Source organism: Podarcis cretensis (assembly GCF_951804945.1).
Source record: "Podarcis cretensis genome assembly, chromosome: 8".
In the NCBI taxonomy this organism is placed as follows: domain Eukaryota; kingdom Metazoa; phylum Chordata; class Lepidosauria; order Squamata; family Lacertidae; genus Podarcis; species Podarcis cretensis.
In genome coordinates, this window is record NC_137177.1 from 92596842 (window position 1) to 92620554 (window position 23713).

The following is a 23713-nucleotide window of genomic DNA, read 5'->3' on the forward strand; positions in this document are numbered from 1 at the left end:
AAGACATCTTAAGGCAGCCCTGTTCAGGGAAGTTTTTAATCTGTGATATTTTACTGTATTTTTGGTTTCTATGGAAGCCGCCCAGAGTGGCTGGGGAAACCCAGCCAGATGGGCGGGGTACAAATAATAAATTATTATTATTATTATTATTATTATTATTATTATAGGTAAATAAATATGTGGAAAGCAAAATGTCACTTAGAGAAGAATCTGAAATATTTTCCTTGAGGCTTAAATTTGTTTTATTCTGGATTGTTTTATTTGATGTTTTAATGTGTTGTGTTGTATATCATTTAGGGTTTTTTTCTTTAAAATGTAAAGCAGTATAGAAATAAGGATAGTGCTTAGATATTCTGTTGTGGCGACCATAACCCAGGTTTAAGGTGCCATTTGGCAATTAGTTTACATATCTGCGTTTCTAACTCTGCTTTTGGGTAACAGCAAAAGGGAATATGTGACAATAAAACCACAGTTAAAGGTGGTTTGTACTTGCATGGTGTCAGCAGTTGTTAGTAGGCTTATTGGAATTCAGTGGCTTGGTTTAAAAATGTGTTGGCCTTTCTCTGAAAAGCATAGATTTTAAAATCTGCACAGAGAGAGTCTTGAGATGGCGATGCTCATTTGTACATGCATGGTATTTTCTGCTTTGATCTCTTTCAAAGAGCTCAGGATAGCTTGTACTGCCCCCTCATTTGGAGAGGATGGTTATCCAAAGAGCTTTGAGGCTGAGCAAGAATTTTAAGCAAGGCCTCCACTATCTATGTCTGACAGACATGCTGGTAAGTTATGGGTGTAAGAGAGAGCAATGTTTAACTGGACTCAAAAGTAAATCTTTGCAAGCTTAAGCCCTGGCAATAACTGAATTAGAGCATATACACAATTCCTTTTCATCCATCATTAAATGGAAGCATGAGAGTTGTAGATAGACATACAACTTTTGTGAAATCTCCTGAGGTGTCACATTCATGAAAATGTCAGTGGAATTGCTCAGAATCTCAGCAATTGGGCATTTTATTTTAAACAAAAATACTACTATTTTGATGCAGAACTAAGGGTGGGAAGTTCGATACTGATAATTCCACAATAAGTGCTGTGGCCATAGGGCTTTTTGTGTGTGTCTGTGATACCTCCTGAAATTTGTAGTAACCCCACAATGATTGTATTGGGTGGACATAGGAGTTGCCCGGCTCTTTTGGCTTCCAGGACTATTGTAAATCTGCAGGTGGACTGCATTCAATAGCACCTCTCAATCTTGCTCAAGTGTATATATCTATTCTTGCAGTCGTGTGTGCCCAGGTTCATCCACACGTGCTTACCTCTCTTCTTCATGGGCATTCTAATTGTGATTCCTTGCAGAGCAACTCCAAAGAGGGAGCTGCTGCTGCTGAAAATGAAAGGGTAGTATGGTTAAACTCATGCTGCTTTGGTTTCCTTCTGAAATGCCAACCTTTTAAAATGTTATCACTAACAAGAAAGTTGGTTTAGAGCTATAGGAAACGTTTTGAGTGGCAAAGATAATAGGAGCATTGGATGGGCAGGCAGATCTGTCAGGAGAGGCCAATATTACTTTATCATAGTTATAGATATCAAAGTGAATTTTGTCACTGTCTCAAGGAAGCAATTTTTTTACACCCAGGATAGACTGGAGAAGTGGGTGGGTGGTTTTGAGTGCTTACTTTAAACCCTGTTGTATGAGAGCTGTAAACAGGCAGATCTTAGCTCAGCCTTCGTCAGCCTGTTGCCTGTCAGACATTTTGGACTACAACTCCTATCAACTCCAGACAGCATAGCCATGGTGGCTGGGGATGACAGAAGTAGCCTTTGAGCTTCTCATAGTCGTGCTATGCAGCCAGGTGAGTAGCCACACACTAAGTACGCTGGATATGTTGGTGCCAGCACTGAACTTGGAATGATTTGATGTCTGAATGTCTGGCATTTCATAGAATCATAGAATCATAGAGTTGGAAGAGACCACAAGGGCCATCGAGTCCAACCCCCTGCCAAGCAGGAAACACCATCAGAGCACTCCTGACATATGGTTGTCAAGCCTCTGCTTAAAGACCTCCAAAGAAGGAGACTCCACCACACTCCTTGGCAGCAAATTCCACTGTCGAACAGCTCTTACTGTCAGGAAGTTCTTCCTAATGTTTAGGTGGAATCTTTTTTCTTGTAGTTTGGAACCATTGCTCCGTGTCCACTTCTCTGGAGCAGCAGAAAACAACCTTTCTCCCTCCTCTATGTGACATCCTTTTATATATTTGAACATGGCTATCATATCACCCCTTAACCTCCTCTTCTCCAGGCTAAACATGCCCAGCTCCCTTAGCCGTTCCTCATAAGGCATCGTTTCCAGGCCTTTGACCATTTTGGTTGCCCTCCTCTGGACACGTTCCAGTTTGTCAGTGTCCTTCTTGAACTGTGGTGCCCAGAACTGGACACAGTACTCCAGGTGAGGTCTGACCAGAGCAGAATACAGTGGCACTATTACTTCCCTTGATCTAGATGCTATACTCCTATTGATGCAGCCCAGAATTGCGTTGGCTTTTTTAGCTGCCGCATCACACTGTTGGCTCATGTCAAGTTTGTGGTCAACCAAGACTTCTAGATCCTTTTCACATGTACTGCTCTCAAGCCAGGTGTCACCCATCTTGTATTTGTGCCTCTCATTTTTTTTGCCCAAGTGCAATACTTTACATTTCTCCCTGTTAAAATTCATCTTGTTTGTTTTGGCCCAGTTCTCTAATCTGTCAAGGTCGTTTTGAAGTGTGATCCTGTCCTCTGGGGTGTTAGCCACCCCTCCCAGTTTGGTGTCATCTGCAAATTTGATCAGGATGCCCTTGAGTCCATCATCTAAGTCGTTGATAAAGATGTTGAATAAGACCGGGCCCAAGACAGAACCCTGTGGCACCCCACTAGTCACTCTTCTCCAGGATGAAGAGGAACCATTGATGAGACCCTTTGGGTTCGGTCAGTCAGCCAGTTACAAATCCACTGAGTGGTAGCATAGTCAAGTCCGCATTTTACCAGCTTCTTTACAAGAATATCATGGGGCACCTTGTCAAATGCCTTGCTGAAATCAAGGTAGACTATATCCACTGCGTTCCCTTCACCTACCAGGCTTGTAATTCTGTCAGAAAACAAGATCAGGTTAGTCTGACATGACTTATTTTTCAGAAATCCATGCTGACTATTGGTGATCACAGTATTCCTTTCTAGGTGCTCACAGACTGTTTGCTTAATGATCTGTTCCAGAATCTTCCCTGGTATTGATGTCAGACTGACTGGGCAGTAATTATTTGGGTCCTCTCTTTTCCCCTTTTTGAAAATAGGGACAACATTTGCCCTCCTCCAGTCTGCCGGGACTTCGCCTGTTCTCCAGGAATTCTCAAAGATGACTGCCAGTGGTTCTGAGATCACATCTGCCAGTTCTTTTAATACTCTTGGATGCAGTTCATCTGGCCCTGGAGACTTGAATACATCTAGACTAGCCAAGTATTCTTGTACTATCTCCTTAGTTATTCTGGGCTGTGTTTCCTCTGCTGAATCATTTGCTCCAAATTCTTCAGGTCGGGCATTGTTTTCTTTATCAGAGAAGACTGAGGCAAAGAAGGCATTGAGGAGTTCAGCCCTTTCTGTGTCCCCTGTTTGCATTTCACCAGCTTCTCTGAGTGACCCCACTGTTTCTTTGTTCTTCCTTTTGCTACGAACATACCCATAAAAGCCTGACTGCAACTTCTTGAAAAGCTGCACAACAATTGCAGTTTCGGAATAGGAAAATCCAGTCCATGTTTCATTCAGTATGTGGCATTGGCACATACAGAAATGGCTGAGATGTGAATCAATACAGGCTGGCTGGGCACTACACCTGATGGACATTAAGTCTGTACAGACCCTGGCAGGTGGTAGTCCCAAGGATTGGTTGGAGCACAAAGCCCCCACATAACTCAGTACTGCTTTCTTACGATAACTCTTTTGCCTTCTCTTCTGGTTCAGCTGAAAATTAACCAATTGGGGAACCTGTTAGAAATAGCACATTAATTAAAAGCAGAGTGGGCTTCAATTTGAAAACTTAAAAAAATACTCATGAATTAAACAATATGTTTATAAAAGCCAATAAATTAGTACTCTGGTTTTCTCTCCACTGATCTCTTAGTCTCAAAACTGCAACACTGCAGATCAATAATGCTAAATATGTTACAATTTAATTTCCTTAAAAATACAATCTCTTATTTGAGGCAGAGGGTGGAAGAAGCCAAGATGTAAATAAACTTTATGATGATGATGATGATGATGATTACTATTATTATTGGCACTATTTTTAATGTTTCTGAATACAATTTTATTGTATTGTGAATTTTTTTTAAAAAAAATCTTGGGAAGAGCAAAAAGAAAAGAACAAAATAATAATTATTGCTTCTAATGCTACCTTTGAAAACTATTCTGTCTACAACAATACAAATTGTTCTTATCTAAAATATTCCTAAAGTGCAATACTACAATGTACATGGATGGCACACAGTATCTTTCATTGGGCTGGCTTGGCTTGGTGGTAAAACATCATATTAGGCTGAAATGATGGATGCACAGTACAGAATTTCACCAGAAAAGGAAGGGTTGGGAAAAAGATTAGTAGCTTTTTCTTTCTTGGGAGTATAAATGTCTTCAGACATTTTCTTTTTCCTGCCTTGCATTCAGTTGACAAGGGTTTTTTATAGGCACTTTTTATTAGTATAGATCATAATTTCTGAAACTGAGGATTGGGGACCACCATTGGGCACTAGCCCACTGGAAGAAGCAAAGATCACCCGTGTTGAAGCAATAATTCTTCAGCATCAGCTTCGTTGGACTGGTCATGTTGTGCGGATGCCTGATGATTGTCTTCCAAAGCAACTACTCTATTCCGAACTTAAAAACGGAAAGTGTAATGCTGGTGTTCAACGAAAGAAGTTTAAAGACTGTCTCAAGGCAAATATTAAAAAAATGTAGTATAAACACTGACAACTGGGAAACACTGGCCTGCGAGCGCTCCAGTTGGAGAACAGCCTTTACCAAAGGTGTCATGGGCTTTGAAGACACTCGAACTCAGGACCTAAGGGAGAAGTGTGCTAAGAGGAAGGCACGCTTGGCAAAGCCACACCGTGATCAACTCCCCCCCCCCCCGGAAACCAATGTCCCCACTGTGAAAGGACGTGTGGATCCAGAATTGGCCTCCACAGTCACTTAGGGCCTCGTTGTTAAAACCGTGTTCATGGAAGACAATCTTACTCGGCTACGAGTGGTCGCCAAAGAAGAAGAACTAGCCCACTTCCAGATCAGTGTTAGCACTGCAGTCCACCCCCTCTCACAGGGGACAGATACAAGCAGCAGCTCTAAAAGTCATGATAAACTGGGAATAGAGATGGTAGCTGGTATAGGAGGAAGTGATTGTACAAGGAGCAGGGAGGAGGGATGGAAGAAATTGCCTGTACTTGGGGGTGGGAATAGGGCACAAATTATATGTGAAAGGAAAAGGGAGAAGAAATCGAAGGGGGCTAAAAAATACTTTGAGAGGCATATAGGAAGCAAGCAGACAAACATAAAATAAAAAGCCATCTCCACTTGGAGAGTCCAGATTAACACATTCTGCCTAAAATGGGGAGGCTGATTTGAAATACCTCCAGAATCAATGTTAATTTGACTTGAGGAAAGCTTGGAACCATGATTTATTATTGAAAGAATTAGACACAGAGAATGGTCAGGCTTAGGTTGGATCCATACTTTTTAGTGAATCTACTTTATAGAAGGAATTGACTCACCTGAATGAACTGAAGAGCTGGATTAGGAATTGAATGGCTGAATTCAGAATGCACTGCTGCCAGTAATTACAAGAGCTGACTGCATACAGATACTCCCTTTCCCCCCAAGCAGAAGGCTTGGAGCCTCTATAGCTGGCAGGCGTTTGATAATGATAATCATAGGTGTCATATTCCCTTTTCCAAGGGAGAGGTTGGTCTGATGTATAGTAAGGTAAGGGTCTCTTCAAGTAGACCTGTCGTATGTGAATGTTATGTATAACTTATGTATACATTTGAGAAGCTGGTTGTAAACAGTTTCCCAGTGCACATGCCCACATATACTATCTCCCTGTCCCTATCCCCCACATATTGCACATACATGCTTTTCACACCTCTGGACTTATATGAAGCGGCTCCTTCCCTTCAGGGGTTAAACCTAGTAGAGTAGTGATATTAATTAATGTGTATTTTTTTTTAAGTTTGCCTGTCATGCTGTCCTTGAAGGTTTGGTATAAACATTGCGTTACAGTGAGTATAAAAGTAGTGGTTGCAGGTATTATAAGTGATAGCTTTGATCTTTAATGATGCATGCATTTCCCCCCCCCCCCCATATTTGACAGGTGTATATCAAAGAGCTAGAGGAGAGTCCTGTAGGTTCACGTTGAGAAGTAAATGATTTAGGAGCTAAATTGTGAAATAAGAAGTCTGCAACCATGTTCAGCTGTGGTCCTGCTAGACCCCCAGGTATCTATACGTATATGGAAGTTCAGATATTAAAGATAATTTTTTAGAACCTTAATACTAAGATGATGTGTTTAAAAGCAAGAGTTATGTTATCCAGCAGCACAAAGCTGGCTTGCTGATATCCCACATGTCAGACTTGCAAAGCAGTTCTGCGTTTTGACCGCTGCTATCTTCCTGAAGGTGACATTGGAGAGGAATGTGCCAAGAATAGATTTCTTCTTCAGCAAAGTTCAGAAGAACTCCTGCTATGCTTTAGGGGGGAAATGGAAATAGAAGCTTGAGAGTAGCAAGATAGCTATGCATAAGTTTCTCTGTACAGCCCAATAGGTCAACACCTCATAGGGTAGAGTCAACAGCCAATTTAGTTTTTACCACTAAATTTATTTCCTTAAGACAAGGTTTTCCAGTACATGGAGTTGGGAATAATGAAACGAAACTACTTCCCCAAGTAATCAAGCAGCAAGTATCTTTAGTGGAGTTTGGCCTTGCTGTAAAAAGACTTGTCACTTCCCACAAGCCTGGCAATTTTCTGTGGGTGGCAGTGGGGTGGGGGGAGCCAATATGAATTTTGGATCAAAGGCTTTTAAGGTTGATGAGGAAGCTGTTGATACAAAGGAGCCATTCTGTTGCTCTTGGAACCAAACACAAGAGAAAGAAGTTGTTGGCTTAGCAGACTGTGCCATGGAATAAATATGTTATTGAACTCAAACTATTAAATCTTTCTATCAAATTTTGGATTATTTCTTTGCCCTCAAAAAAATTATTGATAGTCGGAAAGGAAGATTTATGAATAGACTCATGGTTCTTCATCATATGTGACATGTAAGGTAGTGGCAAGAAATTGCTGAGAATGGTGTTCATACATGCTCATTTATTTCCAAATATGTACTGGTTTTTTTGCTTCTTCCAGACCCCATGGCTATCCCACCATCCTACTGTGACCTGGGGAAATCTGCCAGGGATGTATTCAACAAAGGATATGGTAAGCAGGACAGTGGCCACAAATGCTAGCATTATGCATATATTCTCTAAATATTTTGGAAATCTGTTGCTAAAGGTCTTCAGATGTGGCATATTTTTGTTCACATCTTTGAAGTGTTCTTGCTCCTTTGCCTAGTTTCTCTATCCTTCTTCACTCTATCAATCTGTCATCCATCCTTAAGAGTTTTTATTGGATTGATGGCCTTGCTTTCATCCCTTGATGTTTTAGTTAATGCTTGTTTTATTTAAATGCTATATTTTATTTAAAGTGTATATTCATTTCCTCCAAAAATGTAACACAACGAGCTAAAAACTAGCACTAGCAGGAAGGAAAGCCCATCTCTTAAATTCTCAGATGAATCAATTGGTTTTGAGCTGGTGCCTGCAACACTTGCATTTCAGTCTTCTGCTTTCTGACTCTCCTCATCTGACTTTGTCCATAATCTCTCAAGATGGATGAGGGCCTCCATTCTATGGTGATTGCAGATTTCAAAAACTGGCATGGCTCACTTTAGGCTTATTAAAGCGGGCTCTGCGCCACATATTGGCTTGCATATTCAGCTCTGGGATTGTCTCTGCAGCAACGCTGCAACTTTAGTGGAATTTTGAGAATATGAAGTGTGGCATAACATAGGTGAGCCCCATATCAGTTTCCCTGAGTTTAAAGGGGTTTGTTGATTGTCTTTGAGCTGTTCTTTGGAGGTACTGTACTTAAAATGCACCCAAAATGTCCAAATCTTAGCACGATTCCAAAAAGTGAACATGTACTCACATCCTGTTTATGGCCTTTCCATAGGCATCTGTTTGGCTGCTGTGGTAGTTGAGTGCTAGATCTGATCCAACAGGACCCTTGTAATGAGATGGGACGCCATTAGTTCCCTGAATCAGAGTTGTTCAGTCAACCAGATGTTGCCAGTGCCTGCCAAAATCTGTGGGTCTCTGTCAAGTGATTCCTAGAATTTCCATTAGAGCTAAGCTGGCCTCTCTTTTTATTGGTGCTCATCACAAGCTCCTTTTAAAGGCAGATGCACCCAATTTGTTACTTCTTGGGCTTTGTTTCTCCTTCATTTATTGTGGTATAAATAAGAAACGAATGTTTTGGCAATTTCAGGGTTTGGAATGGTCAAGCTAGAGTTGAAGACCAAGTCTTCCAGCGGAGTGGTAAGTAATGAGTACTTTGAATTATTGTTGCAACAGGAGAGTTTGTGGAGCACTAATATTACCTTTACAGCATTGGCAGAGTCAATGTACACACCTAACATTCTGCTTCTCCTGTATGTTTGGGGTGTCCTGAAGGTTATACTTAGGACCCCTCCATGCAGTATTAGCTTTAGTGTTCTGAGGCTTGACTCCTGAGTGCTTGACATCTCATGGAGCAGCTGTTAGTAAACTGTGAAGAAAGGATTTTGACTGGTGACACATGACCTGTCCACTTGTCTGCCATGTTCAGAATAGCTGTAGTGGGAGAGATAATCATTTGAAGGAGTTTAGAGCTAGAACTATGGCTTAAACAATCTGACTCTGCAAGTGGAAATGGCAGTATGGATACTTGGATTGGTTCACCTTTACTGACTTATTAAAGATGCTAACTTCTAACGTGACTTCTCCCTTTTACATGCAACACTGATTTTTGGATGTTTATTCAGCTGGTAAGAGAACCACGTATTTGCTTTCTTGTTATATATCTCTCCTTCAGGTTTGTGTACTTGGACCATGACCCACTGCCATTCCTAATCCATTCTAATGGCTAAGTAAATGTGGTTAAAGGTAAAGGGTTACGCGTCCCGTAAATGTGGTTAACCAGACACTAAATGTTGCATTGTGTACAGCTCCATACATCAGTAGCATTTGCACTTGAACTGTCAAAAGAATTGGAGACAGCAGTGTGATCACAGGCATGCTATTTTTGATAGCCTCAAATTTAGAAGTTAGTATTTCTGAGTAGTATCACTTGGTGACTAAATCTCTGAAGTAGTTGGTGAGGAACTGGTGGCTCATGGAGAGCTCCCCATCCAGCCAGTAGCATCCCTGCTCACCTTGCAGCAGGACTTAAGCTTTTAAAAAAAAACCTCCTCTTGGAATCTGTGTGTGTGTGTGTGTGTGTTTGCTTGGTTGTGTTCGAGTTGCGCTCCGCGGCAACCCGGAAGTAACGGAGTGCGTTACTTCTGGGTTTCGCCACTTGCGCATGCGCAGACGCTCAAAATGACGTCATGCACAGAAGCAGCGAAAAGCGGTGTGCGCAGTTGTGCCATCGCTAGTTACGTTTGCTTCTAGATGCGAACGGGGCTCCGGAACGGATCCCGTTCGTATCTAGAGGTACCACTGTATATGAAAAGAGGGTGGTCCTGGAAGTTGCAGCAGTTTGTATATTTATAATGACAGGACTTCTTATGCATATCCATATTGCTGAAGAGATGTGAGCAGCATCTTCTGAAGGCTCTTAAGTGCAGGGATCTTGGAAAGACTTTTTAGTGTGGTGTGTGGCACTTCATTGCCCTCCTTGGAGCTCTATTCCTTCCCAAAGTGTTTGTTGGTTGTCATGTGCCACCCCTTTGACCATTAATATTCTAGTTCTGCTCAATTGTTTCAGAAAATTTATTTCTGCAAACTGCACAGTACAGGTAACTCGCATCTTATGTAGGAGTTACGTTCCTGGCCATTATGTGTTTCAACAAAATCATGTAAAGCTAGAAGGCCTCTATGCTGCTGTGGCCTTCCTTTTTGATCTGTCTGACGTCATGAAGACCTATAACTCCACATGTATGTGCTGAGCTGAAATGTCACGTCAAAAGCAGAATTTGGGGATTGGCTCAGATTAAGTGGAGCTTGGCACTGCAGACATATGGGGGTCTAAGCAACCATCACATATGACAGTTGTAAGATGAAAAGTAACATATGTTGTGTGCACTCTTGCTTTCCCCACTCAGATCTTGTTGCAGCTGCCAGGAAAATCCTGGTCTGATCATATGACTGCAAGATTCTTTCTTTTCTTCCCACTCAGCAAACAAAGAAAGTTAAATGAAATGTTTCTCCTCCACTGGCGCCAGCTCAACCTTTTTAAAGAGGATCTAGGAATTATTTTTAACTGGCCGCTACACACACACAGAAAGTTACCCAAGATGTCATATCCTTCTTTAAGCCAGGGAAAATCTGTGTTGAAGCTGAACCATGTTTCTGAACTAAAATTGCCTTCTTGTTTTCTTTTTTCCAATTGCTTCTCTTCCTCATTAGCTTGTAAGTTGTTGTCAGGCACTTGTATGTGTGTAAAATTGTACAGTATCTAAGGCAACATTAGCATCTAGCACCAAGAAGCTAATCACTGTACAAAAAATAACTTAAAAAGATGGGCTGTGCCCACAGACTCATAACTTTAGATTAGGCAGTTGGCTATTTATAACCCTGATCATCAGCTACTTGCCTGATTCCTGTGGCACATAAAAATAGGCTTTAGGTGGTCACAAAAGCTTATAGGTGTCTGTGTGTGCCTCTTAGGCTCTAAATAGCCAACAAAGGCAGACTGTAGGCAAGCTGACTAGAAGGGTTTTTTGTTGAATAGTAACATATATAGCCTGATATGCAAGGCTCATTTTAAAAATAAGTGGTTTATAGATGCTTTTAAATAAATAAATAAAGAGTAATGACCTAGACCAGAGGTTCTCAAATGGTGGTCTGCAAGCTCCATTAAGATGGTCAATGGAGCAGTTGCAGTATGAGTCTTTCAACACTATTGAAGAAAAGAAGTATTAGCCTCATGTAACACAACTTCTGTGTTGCACACTTGATTAAAAAACTGCTGTGTATTAAGATTCCAACTGATTACTTAAAAGAATATTTGGAAGTAGGGCAGGATATTGATCAGGAAAGATTGAAACTGTATTATCAGAAAGCCCTTCAGTGAACATTCTGGTGGCTGTGTCTAGCACCCAATATATTGTAATTTTTTGTACCTTATGAAGCCTTTGTTGTTAAATTGTTGGTTCCAGACATCAGAAAGGAGAAGTTAGATGTGGTAGGACCATGAAATCCAGTGCAGATGTGAATAAATGTTGCAGGGTGATTATAAAGCATATTGTGTAGGCGGAACTAAAGCTTGCATGATTTGCTGGAATTGCATATTCATTTTAAAACATGATTGCATTGTAATTCAAATGTATGTTTACAGGAATTTATCACCACTGGTTCCTCCAACACAGACACAGGCAAAGCCTCAGGCAGCCTAGAGACCAAATATAAGTTCAAGGATTATGGACTTACGTTCACTCAGAAATGGAACACTGACAACACCTTGGGGACAGAACTGTCCATGGAGAATAAGGTAAGAGGAAATGGAATCATGACTTCAGCATAGCAGGTAAATTAGAAGAAATTAAGCAAAGGCTTATGGGGAAAGAATGAGTTGTGTAAAATAGCTTTTTCTATGTTGTGGGGAGTTTTTTAAGTGGGGGTGAGGGATTCTGAAGTTAGTGGTTGGTAGTAATGTAATGTAGATTATATCTGGAGATATCTACAGACTATATCTACAGATAGACACCATTGCTGAAAAGGTCCTCTCACCATTTATCAGCCACCTTACCTCTGAAGGTAGGGGAAATTGGTGTTCTGAATATACCTTGACCGTCAAATGGTGAGGCTGCTTTATAATCTATCAAAAATTAATGCCTAGGTGTGCTTTTGTGAGTTCTTGAGTTTCAATCCAAGAAATATAATTAGTATGTCAATGAATTCATATGCAGAAACAACAAGTACTTGGGCTGCTAGTTAGGTATTTGAGGCAAAAAGTGTGAGATCTTTTCAGTTATATGTAATTTGGGAACCTTCCATTTTATCACAGGTGGCACTAAATAATGAGGTAATGTATAATGGCCTGGTTTTCAAAGACTGTAACATTTGAAAACTTTTGATTCTCTAGGATTTCCATCATACATTTTTTTTTCATTTTTCTGTGCTGCAGACTACCATAATTTACAAAGAACAAGAAATGCTAAGTAGAAGCAGTTAAAGTAGGAAGAAAATACCACTTATGAAGTAATTATTTTTTAAAGACGAGTACTATATTTTTCTTTTTTCACTTCAGCTGGCTGAGGGACTGAAGCTGACCCTTGAAACCATGTTTGTACCAAACACAGGGTAAGTATTCATCCCTCGAGAGGGCTACTTTTAGCTGGGTGCTTTCCTCATAGGTGATGGTACCACTTGCAGACTGTTGTACTGGAGCTGCTAGCTCACATAGGAGGTGCTTTCCTATTCTTTTGCTTAAGGCTGTCTTTAAATGAATGTATTGAAATATTGACAGTGACACTGAATCAATTATGTAACATCAGGTAGCACGCAGGGGTAATTCATGCCCAGTTTTCTGCTAAATGTATGGGTTTGTAAGAAATGCCTACTAGAGGTTATAGATGGGATTAAACTTGATTCCCTGTTCTTACACCTTCCCAGGAAGAAGAGTGGAAAGTTGAAGACATCCTATAAACGGGAGTATCTAAACCTAGGTTGTAATGTTGACATTGACCTCGCTGGACCAACCATCCATGGCTGGGCTGTTCTGGGCTATGAAGGTTGGCTTGCTGGGTATCAGATGGCTTTCGATACAGCCAAGTCCAAACTTTCGCAGAATAACTTTGCATTGGGATATAAGGCAGCAGACTTCCAGCTGCACACAAATGTGTAAGTATTTCTTTGTCGTCAGGAGGCCAGAATGTACAGAAACCAGAAAACATAATAAAACATAATCAATAAAATATGCAATATCAGCTTTCTGCTAAGACAGGCGATATGCATACATGAAAGGGATTAAATTTGAGGTTGTGTTGAAGGTGACCTTTGCCTTCAGTCTTGAAGGTTGCAAACCAAGTCTTCTCTGACCATCTATGGTTCTTTCCCAGAAAGAGCACAATTCTTAGTCTCCGTAGATTTCTAGGGCATTTGCCAGGATCCAGGAACTCATTAAAAAGGAAATGACTGCACAGTTGAATTACTTTTGGTTCTCTCACATTATGCTAGCACCGAGGTAGTTAATTTGCATGGAGCAGGGTATATTCCATCATGAAGGCACATGCTGAAGCTAAGGAGATCTGGATGGGAAATGGCTCATTCCAGTCTCCATTCACTTGCTCTTGCATTCAGAGTGCAGTTTAGAAAGGAACATTTTAGCTTATATTTGGTCTTTCTGCTTCATATCAGAAAGTGCTTCCCTCTCAATCCAGCTGGGGAAAAAAATATCATTTCTATGCTTGTCATTATTTCAGATCTTTCCCTATTCCAGCTGATAATTGGTGCATCTTCATATATTAACCTAAGTCTAACTTAAGCTACAGAACCTCTAGTCTAGTAGGGAAAATGTCAGGACAAGAAGGGAATATATATGGATTTAACCATTTTATTCAAAATTGTTGTCAGCCACTCTTAGCCCTAAAAGCAGGGTGGGGTGGGGACGGACTAGAAAAACAGAAAATCAATGCAAGCTAGAATAAGGCTGGGGTAGAGGTAAAGAGAATAAGGGCAAATATTTGCAATTGTTGAAAAACTTCTATAAAGGCAAAATGGAATCTTCATTTGATCTCTTAAAAAATAGGAATGATGGCACTGAATTTGGTGGCTCCATCTATCAGAAGGTTAATAACAACATTGAAACATCTGTCAGTCTTGCTTGGACCGCTGGCAGTAATAACACTCGGTTTGGTATTGCCACCAAGTACCAGTTGGATGATAAAGCTTCTGTCTCGGTAAGAATTTTGCCATCTTCCCAGTATGTTATACATGTGTGCTGATAATTTCAAGTTAATTGTATAGCACTGTCCCATTTTCCTTGCCTCTTGGCTTTATGCCTCAGATGTCTTTGGAGCAGTCTTAACAATAGCAGAAGTTTTATGTTAACCTTTTCCTTATGTTCCTTTATGTTAACCTTTTCTAGTATGAACCCTATATGGAACAATTACAGTGATACGAGTTGTCAAGTGAAAGTTTCAGTATGGACTAGTGTCTTATAAAAACAAATTCACTTGTTTGTTTTATGCTAGCTGTGACTTGTTTGTGTAGAATCAACTTTGGGAGTAGGAAGACTTCCACTATTTGTGAGATTTTTGGTGTATTTGGCAGTGGTATCAATCCTACGTACTGTATTGAGATCTCATTTGGTAGATAAGTCTTCATCCAGGTCCAACTTCAGGTGGAGTGAGTGCTCTTATTGAATTTCCTACATATAGAATATGTCCTCTGGGAGAAGGGTTTGAATGTAGCCTTTCCGCATGCAGGGTACTGTTTTATATGGAGCAGTATTCCACCTGTAGGTTAAGGGCTTAGGTTTATCATCTTACTAAGAATGAAGCCTTTTGTGTTTTTGAGGATTTTTTTAGGGACACAGGAGGCGCTGTGGGTTAAACCACAGAGCCTAGGGCTTGCCGATCAGAAGGTGGGTGGTTCGAATCCCCACGACGGGGTGAGCTCCCGTTGCTTGGTCCCAGCTCCTGCCAACCTAGCAGTTCGAAAGCACGTCAAAGTGCAAGTAGATAAATAGGTACCGCTCCGGTGGGAAGGTAAACGGCGTTTTCGTGCACTGCTCTGGTTTGCCAGAAGCGGCTTAGTCATGCTGGCCACATGACCCAGAAGCTGTACGCCGGCTCCCTCGGCCAGTAAAGTGAGATGAGCGCCGCAACCCCAGAGTCAGTCACGACTGGACCTAATGGTCAGGGGTCCCTTTACCCTTTACCTTTACCCTAAGTTTTGTTTAACATCCAATCTTCCTTCCTTCTGGGTAATGTTGACTATATTGCATGTGATCATTTCCTCTTCGTGACACACAGGAGAATGGATTTTGACTACATTGATGCTTAAGGGCAATAACATTAGTGTTTCCACTAGTGTGGGCACCATTCCTTTACCCAGACTGGTGAAGGAGGGACTTTTTATGCTCAGAAAGCAGTTGCCAACATATAACTACCAGCGTCTTCCATCTCTTTACTGATAGATCTAGTTCTAGAAGACTGCTGACTCTTCATAAACTTTCTCAGGAAGGCAAGTAAAAACTGGTAACGCTGTTGAATGTTCCTTTTTTTCTTTCTAGGCCAAAGTCAATAATGCCAGCCTCATTGGACTTGGCTACACTCAGACCTTACGACCTGGTATGTAAACTGTTGAATGTATTGAATGCATACCTTAATTTTGCTTGCATTTTGGCTGTAGGACAAAACGAGTTAGAAAATTCCAGTGATACTTCCAGGGCATCATGGGGTAGTGGGTCCAAACCCTGTAAAGAACAGTATGCGCCACCTTATTTTTGGATTATGCCTTGAGTAAATCCTGCCACAAAGGGAAGCTATTGTAGCCAGTGTGTGTCTAGAGAGAACAACTTGCCTGAGAAACCTCGGTGCATGGGAGTCTTACCAAAGAATTACCTTGAGATCTAGCACACACTGGTTCTCTCAGCTGCGAGTCTTCTCTTCTGACTTTCCCCCCTATTCTCCCTTACTGGTTGATAGTCTGCTGTATTCTCTTAATAATGGCACTGTGTTTCTCCCAGGTGTGAAGTTGACTCTCTCTGCTCTGATTGATGGCAAGAATTTCAGTACTGGCGGCCATAAAATTGGGCTGGGATTTGAGCTCGAAGCTTAATGTAGGTTTTAATGAAGTATTAGATCTTTATTTGGAAGATGAAGGAGAAAACAAACCCCACATGTTCTGGCCTTAAACTCTTCCGTGAAACTTCAAAAAGTGTGAACTTGATATTCTTCCAAAGAATTGTTGTAACCCCCAACATTTGAAGTCTGGAGAGTGCAAACCTACCATGAAGGGCAATACTTGAAGGCATGCATGGAAGTTGTAATGGTTGTGCTACATTTCAGTTCAGTTCCTCAGTTTCTTTAAAATGTGTTCCTCAGAAGACAGCATAGCATCTGGTGAAAGGAAATAATCTCCCATCCTTCTGTGTTCCTACATCACATCCTGCATGTCCTGCACCTCACGACCTTTTGTATAACTGGTCTCTGTGCTGTAGTGAAAGCTTTGGTTTTGCATCAAAGTGGAAATAAATCAAAATCACATTTGGAAGTTACTCCTTGTATGGTTACTGTCTCTTTTAGCACACAGCTAAAAAGCGAAAGACTAAACTACAATAGGGAGACAAGGAGAGAGGGTTGTATTACATTTTGCTCTCATATCTAATTAATAGAATCATAGAATCATAGAGTTGGAAGAGACCACAAGGGCCATCGAGTCCAACCCCCTGCCAAGCAGGAAACACCATCAGAGCACTCCTGACATATGGTTGTCAAGCCTCTGCTTAAAGACCTCCAAAGAAGGAGACTCCACCACACTCCTTGGCAGCAAATTCCACTGTCAAACAGCTCTTACTGTCAGGAAGTTCTTCCTAATGTTTAGGTGGAATCTTTTTAGGTGGAATCTAATTGGAGGGTGGCTGTATGTAAAGCACATTGCTCTGCTAGACAAGTGCAACACCTGGCAATTAGAGAGGGACATTTGCGTTACTCTGAATGTTCATTCTCTTCAGTAGATGGAAGGGAAGCAGGCAACTGTCACTCTCCTCACTTGCACTATAGGCTGGCCTGTGCTAAAGCGTTGGGCTAAGTCCTGTCTGGTAGTTTCAGCATGTAATTCAGCTGAGGTGCTTTGAGGTGGGATCCAAACAAGGGATGTTGGATAGCAGCACTGACTATTCGGGGGGGGGGGGGGCTAGCCTTTCTGCCATTTTCTTTCTTGAGTAACAAGAATGGGGGTGCCTTTGGGGAGGAGAGTACTCAACTAATGTTTACCAAAGTCAAGTATGCCATCAGTTCTCTTTTGTGTCTGTGTGCTTTAGACAAAAGGATAGGGACATGGGGTCATGTCCAGTGCTGCTGTTTCCCAAGTGCAGCAGACCTGCTTGCACAACAAAACTCTCCCCTTCCCGTACTCTCAAAATCCACTCCAGAAGATTGGAGCAGGTTTTGAGGGTGTGGGGAGAGAAAGGGGCAGCCCTGTTCCATTAGTGGAACTCTGTGTGTGTAGCATTGGACACAATCTAGATACTCCTGAGGCATATGAAGCAAAGTTTTGACCTTCAGGGTGCAGGAAAGATTAGTTTAGTCAGCACTGACTGATACAACAACAAGGGCTGAAATTTGTCTGGCCAGTGTTATGACAACTAAGAACAAGTATTTCCAGGGCAGCAACTTGAGAGGAAATTTACTTGATTGGTTCAGTGTCTGCCTGGTCTGAAGTTCTTTTCACAATCTCAGTTGAGTTCTTGTGCAGCAATATGGAATGCAAAACTCCAATAGCGCTTCAGATGAGGCACTGAAATCCCTTCCCCCCAAACCCTAGCTAGGGCTTTCTGGCATCAAGAAGTATTTGGGTAAAGTGCTTCCCCCATTGCAGCATAGCTGAAGCAAAACCAGCATTGCCTGAGAGAGAAATGTTTTGGGAGAACATTCAGTAGTTTCTCATAGCTTTGGACAGAGACTTGGTCAGGTTGATTGTAGTAGTTCTGTAACCCAAGTACTTCAAGGCCAGTGAAGCAGCACCACCAGAATCAGTTCTGCTTTCTTGTAACTGAATTTGACACAGTATTCTAGATGGGAGTGTTGACAGTGGAAGTGTGTATAAGGTACTTTAAGCCCAGTTCAGTCAGAGTGCATCTCTAACACTTGTCACATCTCTACAATCTTGTGAGAATCTGCTAAGCTTTTTAATTTCGAGGAAAATTTCAGAATTATAGCTTGGGCAATCAATGCCAAGGTCTGAAGAGCCAGTGCTCCAGATCTTAACTTTAGTCCATCCTTGAGTTGTGAACCCCTTCAGATGCTTCAGTCAGAAGGATACTTTGGCTATGGAAAAATGAGGACCTAACACTTCTGCATTGTTAAGTGCAGGAAAGAACATGATTTTGTCCTTGGAAAGGCCATCTTGTTATTATCTCTCTCATTATGATCAGTGTGACCCCATCCAAACACTGGGATCCTACCAGCTTTGTTGTTCAAGGCAATGCATTTCACAGGATACGGTAGTTATATCAGGGACAGCCAACATGGTGCTCCCCAAAGGCTGCTGTACAACATCCCTCAATTCAACCTCTGGCAAACCTGTGGAGTTGTATGTCCAGCAACTGCTAGCAAGCACCAAACTGGTTACCCCTAAGTTACATGGTCCTTAGGCTTTTAAGCCAGTATGTTTGTAGCTGCATGCCCAACCACATAACCTGCCTTAGCTGCTTGAACTTTATTGCCTAAGCTAGACCTGGCATTGCCTCTGCTTGCACTGGGTACTGTACAACTTGCAAGGTATGGGGTCCTTTGAAGTCAGCATCACTGGAACAAAGGTGGTTACCTGTACCTGGTGACCATTAAGTTCAAAGCTAATTGCAGAGACCAACTTACGGTACTAGTGGAAGAGGTAAGCCTCCCTGAATGGCTATCCTGATCTGTAATGGTGCATACTGACCTATATCCTGCATGTATGCTATTTCTAAAACTGGTGCTTCTAAGTTTGCTTGCAAGTCAGAGGTTTAATAAATACCAAGTGGGAAATGGTCAGAGTGGGCAATTTATGCTTTAGGCAGGTCTAGAGAGAATTTACACTCAAACATAGTTCACAAACAGAATATTTTATATATACAGATGATTAAGAGTAAAAAATGAATACAATCAGTCAGTGGGCAATAGGCATAGATTTCTCAACAAGGCCTCAATTCATAGCAGGCTACCAACTTTTAAAATGTTAGCTTTTAAGCGATTTAATAGTGGCCCTTTTCACATCTGGGTTTGTTCTAGGCCTTTTCCTCTTTCTTCCTCTTGAAGTTTCAACCAACTCCAGTCCAGAGCCTAAAAACAAAACAAGTGCTTATTGAGACACCTCATTCATAAAAACTGTGGCTTCCTGTCCAATTTCCTCCAAAGTATTTTTCAGCTCAGGTTAAATCCTCTCTTGTGTGACTATAAGCTAGTCTAAATAAGAGTGCTTTCTCGCTGGCTAGAAACAAGTTATTGGTACTATCATATGGGGAAGGCCACCTACCTTTCAACCATCTAACATCAGGTGTCTGAGAGAGGGGCAATGCCACCCACTTTCAAACTGACCTGCAGGGACTGTACTAGCAAAGCATCAGTCTCTCCGCTCCCCTCGCCCCAGTCACTTTACAACAGAAAACATAAGATGTTACCATAAAGCTGTGCTCTTGATCCTTCATTGTGTGGTGCATCACATTCTCTAGCTGATTGCAGAGACTTCGAGATTCCATCAGTAACTCCTCACTAAAACAAACCAGAGAAGATTTTTAAGAATATCACAATAAAAGGAACTGGCATAAAGGAGGTCCATTTTTTCATCACGACATACTTTTGCCAGGATTAGCAGAGCTGCTTCATGCCTTCACTAGGCTAGTGAGAACCTATTTTTGTTGTTTTGTTTTTAAAAAGTGAATCACAAACTGCTTTGACTGCCCTCAGTTTGACAGTTTGCTGTGTGACTAAAGGGGTGTTCTTCAAAGGAAGTGTAAAGTTTGCTCCCTTTGGCTGAGAACAGATAATAAAAAGTGATACAGTGCATGTTTTAAAAATAATTCATTCCTTGCTTGAAAAAAAGCATGTACATTGCAATGCTGAACAGAGGAATGAATCTGTTTGTCTTTGAGAATGTTATTGGAAGCCAGTAAAGTATTTCCTTGTGAAGTCAGCCAGCTCCAACCAAGCATGCTACCAGTCACACACCTTTCTTCTGTCATGAGTATCCATCACCGGTGTCAAGGTAATCTGTGACGAGTATTGCCTGCGAGTTGCAGCACATATGTAACATACAAAAATGCAACACAGGAACTTTAGACACATTTGTAAGATGACACAGTCTATGCGTGTGCAAGGGAAACAGCAAGGGAAAGTATTACCCAGTTCAACTAACTGCAGACAAAAGGGTAATGCAGAACAGGTACCTTCAATCTTTTCAGACCCAGTACCCACTTTTAATCTAAACATGCAGTTGGGGACCCAATTCTTACTCTTCTACCATATATTTGCATGGGGCTGCTGCCCTTGTTATGACCCACTGTGGATAATAATAATTTATTTTTATACCCCGCCCATCTGGCTGGGTTTCCCCAGCCACCCTGGGCGGCTTCCAACAGAATATTAAAATGCAATAGTCTATTAAACATTAAAAGCTTCCCTAAACAGAGCTACCTTCAGATGTCTTCTAAAAGTCTGGTAGTTGTTTTTCTCTTTGACATCTGGTGGGAGGGCGTTCCACAGGGCGGGAACCACCACTGAGAAGGCCCTCTGTCTGGTTCCCTGTAGCTTTGCTTCTTGCAGCGAGGGAACTGCCAGAAGGCCCTCGGCGCTGGACCTCAGTGTCCAGGCAGAACGATGGGGGTGGAGACACTCCTTCAGGTATACTGGACCGAGGCCCTTTAGGGCTTTAAAGGTCAGCACCAACACTTTGAATTGTCCTCGGAAACATACTGGGAGCCAATGTAGGTCTTTCAAGACTGGTGTTATGTGGTCTTGGTGGCTGCTCCCAGTCACCAGTCTAGCTGCCGCATTCTGGATCAGGCCGTGACACACTAGTGGTCCCAAGCCACCTGCTGAAGACCAGTGCAGAGGTAACCAATAACTATGAGAGCAAACCATTGCCTTAAATATTACCTTTTAATCCCAGGATCCTGTAAATTACTGTGCAGGGCTGGAACCTGCAATGAGAGTTGACCAGGATTACTAAGGCGTGATGCGCTTATGCTGTCTGGGCTCCCACTGACAGGCCCACGCACCTTGCTCTGCAGGAGAGGAAGAACACAGATCAAGCTTTCTACATGCAATATGAAGAAATACACTATTTTCATTTAAAGGCATTGCTGCCAGTGATTTCCAAACAGTTGTCAGGATCCCTGAAGAATATCAGTAATACAAAGTTCACAATGCAGGGGGCAGCAACAGGAAAGGACGGGGCATGCTCTAGGGTTATACACTCAGTTAACGTGAGGCCCAACAAGTCTGGCCTAGAGCCCTCAGAATTTGTGAAGCCCACTGGTTTCTTAGCAGGCAAGATGATGGGGAAAGGGTTCTCAGAAGATGTTGAGAGTTGGGAGGGAGCCGTGGGCACAGTTAATGCTACTTGATCTTCGCCAGATGGAGAAGAATCTGATGTTCCTAACCAGAAAAATATATTCCACTTTACTCACACAGGCAATTTTCAACAGGTTCCACAGCTCTTTCTGCCGTTTATCCTGAAGCTCAACAACCATTTTCTCATCCTCATTCATCAGGCTCATCACTTCATCCACTTTAGGAAATAACTCCAGTGCCTTTTGCTTGCAGACAACTGTTTTACTGTAAAGAAGAGATAGCCTTCTAATCACGTGTCATCAGCTCTACTAGCACAAGGAGAAGGGGAGAGACAGAGAACTCTGAGAGGTGTGGGACAATGGCAGAGTTCCACTAAACAGTATCCCCCCACTTCAACTTTATTCCCAGTAACCAGGACAACCTCACTAGAGTGGGTCTTTGGGAGTCCTACCTGAGCTGAGCATAAAGGAGGCCGACTTTCTTTTCAAAGGTCTGGATTGCTTGCAGAAGTAGCCTCACGACTTCTTGGCTGTCTCCGCTAGTCCTTTGGTCTAGACAAAAAGTGTGCAGAATCAAGTGGCATGTTAGGCAGAGGGTGGGGGCAGGAGCGAGAAAGCTCCTCAAAGACATAAGAAAGGAAACAGCCCCCATTGCTGTGACTGTTGGGCAACAGGCAAAGGAATTAAAACCCTTGAACAGCTTCAGCAAGATTGGATCTATTCTGGTATAAATTAATACCCCTCTCTGGATTTGGCATCACTGCCACTAATGCAGATTAAAATCACCGCTCTATATTTGGCGGCATTCTTCAACATTGCTCAGTAAAACTTCGAGCCAACTGGTAACAGCTAGTTCAGCAGAGTGAAATGTGAATGGAATACCAAATGCTGTTGGTTGCCAGAACGCAAGTCACTGCTCTTTAGTATTCATCCCTCACCATGTCCACAAAAAAGTGAGGCAAAAGCATGTTAAGGGGTAACAATCTTCTCATTATTAGTAACACACTATTCTGTGTTGTGTTTTGTACTACAGAAGTCTCAAAGGAGACGGGTGGGGGATGTTAATGCTAAAAGAACGGGGATTGTAAACATGCATCTCCACAGCACTGTCAAGGAGCACAAGGTTGGGGAAATGGTGAGATGAGAAAGCAGTGCTAGCACATGGTCTTGCGGCAATTCCTCTCCTGTGCCCAGCTGTAGTCAGTTTTCTTTGGAACAGATCATGCGGCAACAAGATTCCTATGCTACAAAGGCTTTTTTTACCTCTTGGCTTTTCTCTCAGTCTCTGGTACAAGTCCTTTGCTTGTCCCTCTCTATAAAAGAAACAGAAAAGACAAATTTACTATAAAAACATCATTTAACAACAACTTAAAAGAACAAACAGAATACTAACATAACTACATCAGCCTTTCTTTTGACATGATTTTCCTCAGTGCCTCTCCTGCCCCCTTTTCTAGTACTCCTCTCTTATTGACAATGGCACTCTTCCGTATGGAGATGGAGGGGGGAACAAGGAGCAACTCAAGTTCTGTGCCATATTATCTTGCAGCCTCTCAGTGGAGTAAATACAGATCTGCTGTTCATTTGCCAGTTTAGATTTAATCCCAAGGATTAACAAGACCCAGAAGATTCTTAATCTAAAATGCAAATTTCCTTAGCCAGCACAAGGTTCAGCTATACATTTCTTAGAATAAAGTGGAAAACCTATCCCTTAACATTGCCACTCCAAGTGACCAGGAGGATGCTCTTTGATTGCTCCCCCTGCACACATGTAACTAGAAAGACTAGGCAAGAAGAAAAGTTCTGGCCAGTCTTCTTCATGATATGCTGTTACTGGTTTTTTGGTGCATGGAGCTTTAACCTATCTGCAGCCTGAAATGCTAGAGTTCAGGTGAGACTCTGCTGGATGTATACAATGGAGGGAGAGAGATTAGATTAGCCTCCCCCAGCCTGTTGCCTTCCAGATTTCGATAAGTTGCACCAGTCTTTTCAACCTGGCTATGTTGTGTGTTGGCGTGGATAACCTCCTTTGGGTCGCATGACAGCAGTAGGCGTGGGCACCACCTGCATTTGTAGGGCACACAACCCCCCCGAAAAAAATCTGCTGATCCCTGTGGGTCAGATGAGGAGGCAAAAGTGATGGCTCCTCCCAGCTCATCAAATGGCTGCTCTG

General features: G+C 42.0%; 2 protein-coding genes across 4 annotated transcripts in view; one reads left to right on the forward strand and one right to left on the reverse strand.

Annotated features, from left to right (window-relative positions):
• Positions 1-220: 220 nt before the first annotated feature.
• Positions 221-16548, forward strand: VDAC3 (voltage dependent anion channel 3). Of its 2 annotated transcripts, XM_079989028.1 has the most exons (10): positions 222-1853; positions 6395-6518; positions 7429-7500; positions 8611-8660; positions 11662-11814; positions 12574-12626; positions 12939-13166; positions 14074-14224; positions 15562-15619; positions 16018-16548. In XM_079989028.1, exons 2-10 carry the CDS (start codon positions 6488-6490, stop codon positions 16107-16109), a joined length of 888 nt encoding a protein of 295 aa, XP_079845154.1. In that variant the 5' UTR covers positions 222-1853; positions 6395-6487; the 3' UTR covers positions 16110-16548. The 2 variants fall into 2 exon arrangements, with proteins under 2 accessions (XP_079845155.1, XP_079845154.1); XM_079989029.1 differs by lacking the exon at positions 6395-6518 and having other exon boundaries at positions 221-1853.
• A 2528-nt stretch (positions 16549-19076) lies between these two features.
• Positions 19077-23713, reverse strand: part of IKBKB (inhibitor of nuclear factor kappa B kinase subunit beta) — a 28418-nt gene continuing 23781 nt past the window's right edge. Inside the window, exons 16-21 of one of the 2 annotated variants that reach the window (XM_079988998.1) lie at positions 22804-22853; positions 21993-22092; positions 21658-21805; positions 21125-21168; positions 19651-19741; positions 19077-19312 (exon numbers count right to left, since the gene is read on the reverse strand). In XM_079988998.1, coding sequence (XP_079845124.1) covers positions 19241-19312; positions 19651-19741; positions 21125-21168; positions 21658-21805; positions 21993-22092; positions 22804-22853 — 505 coding nt within the window. In that variant the 3' untranslated portion in view covers positions 19077-19240. Of the gene's footprint in view, positions 19313-19650; positions 19742-21124; positions 21253-21657; positions 21806-21992; positions 22093-22803; positions 22854-23713 lie in introns of both variants that reach the window. The other variant, XM_079988997.1, reaches the window with a different exon arrangement.

What these genes read in the sequence shown, in the direction of transcription:
- VDAC3 (XM_079989028.1), top strand. Translation starts at nt 6,488, where the DNA reads ATGTTCAGCTGTGGTCCTGCTAGACCCCCAG. An exon ending in TGTATTCAACAAAGGATATG is followed by an intron (nt 7,501 to 8,610) that starts GTAAGCAGGACA and finishes TGGCAATTTCAG; the next exon opens with GGTTTGGAATGGTCAAGCTA. An exon ending in ATGATAAAGCTTCTGTCTCG is followed by an intron (nt 14,225 to 15,561) that starts GTAAGAATTTTG and finishes TTTTCTTTCTAG; the next exon opens with GCCAAAGTCAATAATGCCAG.